This window comes from Hyalella azteca, unplaced genomic scaffold (assembly GCF_000764305.2).
Source record: "Hyalella azteca isolate HAZT.00-mixed unplaced genomic scaffold, Hazt_2.0.2 contig6274, whole genome shotgun sequence".
Taxonomy (NCBI): domain Eukaryota; kingdom Metazoa; phylum Arthropoda; class Malacostraca; order Amphipoda; family Hyalellidae; genus Hyalella; species Hyalella azteca.
Genome location: NW_025936439.1, coordinates 14,815 through 15,901, shown reverse-complemented (window position 1 = coordinate 15,901; position 1,087 = coordinate 14,815). Strand labels below are relative to the sequence as shown.

Sequence of the window (1,087 nt, the reverse complement as noted above, 5' to 3'; positions counted from 1 at the left end):
GAGGCCGGTGATTCCATAATTTTTGCCAGGGGTTGTAGGTATTCTCTAGTCGAATTAACGCTGAAATATCCTCCATTCTGGACGTTCAAATCACGCTGAAAACTAATTTAGAAGGAAAACAGCCACAGCGTCATTTTTACAAGGTAATTTTGCCGTAAATATACAACAATGAATGCTACTCATATCACATTGATAACTCATTAAGTTGAAGCAGAATGAAAAATTGTCAAAAAGAAATTCTCAATCAAAACAATTGCCAAGAATTACATACTGGTCGATGGCGCTTTGTCGGGGTAGCCAGGAGAGACGACCACTGCACCAGAGGTTGAGATGACGGAAGTGTACGGGGAGAACTGCTTTATCAGAGCATCTGTGTTTAAATGCAAGAGTTCAGCGACGATAATGTAAACGATTGATCAAAATTGTTTGCAAGGTGATGCGTCTATCATGTCTGCATCAGATCAAAGTTTATTGAAAGTCGAGAATTTATTTTCATGGCCGCTTGATCATCTACTTTCTGTAACATCCAAATATAAGATAGGTGTTAAAGATATCCCAGCAGTTGCCTGTCAAACCATTAGAGCCTGGCTTCGAGTCACAGCAGAGAATAATAAAATGAAACAGGAAAATACGAGTATCACTGTGATAGAAATAACGGATATACTGATGATCAATTCCACCGAAGCGTAAACACAATTTCCCAGCCCAAGAAAGGTGAAGACTCGTAGCGATGCATTTACAGACTTGTAGCGATGATGACTATAACCTATACGCAAGAGCTCGAAATCAAGCTAAAGAAAGCTGTCGCACCGCAGTAAAAACCCTCGAAAAAATATTGCTAATAAAATACTTGAAAAAAAAAACCTTTTTAAAAAAACCACGTTTTTCTTGTGGACTAAAAAGTAGAAAATAAATTATGGCTCGCCCCAAAAAACGTGTGTCGGGCAGATTTGTGAGTTAAAGCGAAAAGCACACAACACACGAATTTTGGAAATTTGATGGTGAACGTACAGCCCGACCCACGTTTTTTAGGGTAGGCCGCAATTTATTTTCTACTTTTTAGTCCACAAGAAAAACGTGGTTTTTT

General features: G+C 38.6%; 1 protein-coding gene across 1 annotated transcript in view; it reads right to left on the bottom strand.

Annotated features, from left to right (window-relative positions):
• Nucleotides 1–271: 271 nt before the first annotated feature.
• LOC108676090 (astacin-like metalloprotease toxin 5) overlaps nt 272–1,087 on the bottom strand; it is a gene marked incomplete at its 3' end in the record, with an annotated part of 6,418 nt that continues 5,602 nt past the window's right edge. Inside the window, exon 7 of the mRNA XM_018164130.1 lies at nt 272–370. Coding sequence (XP_018019619.1) covers nt 272–370 — 99 coding nt within the window. The remainder of the gene's footprint in view (nt 371–1,087) is intronic.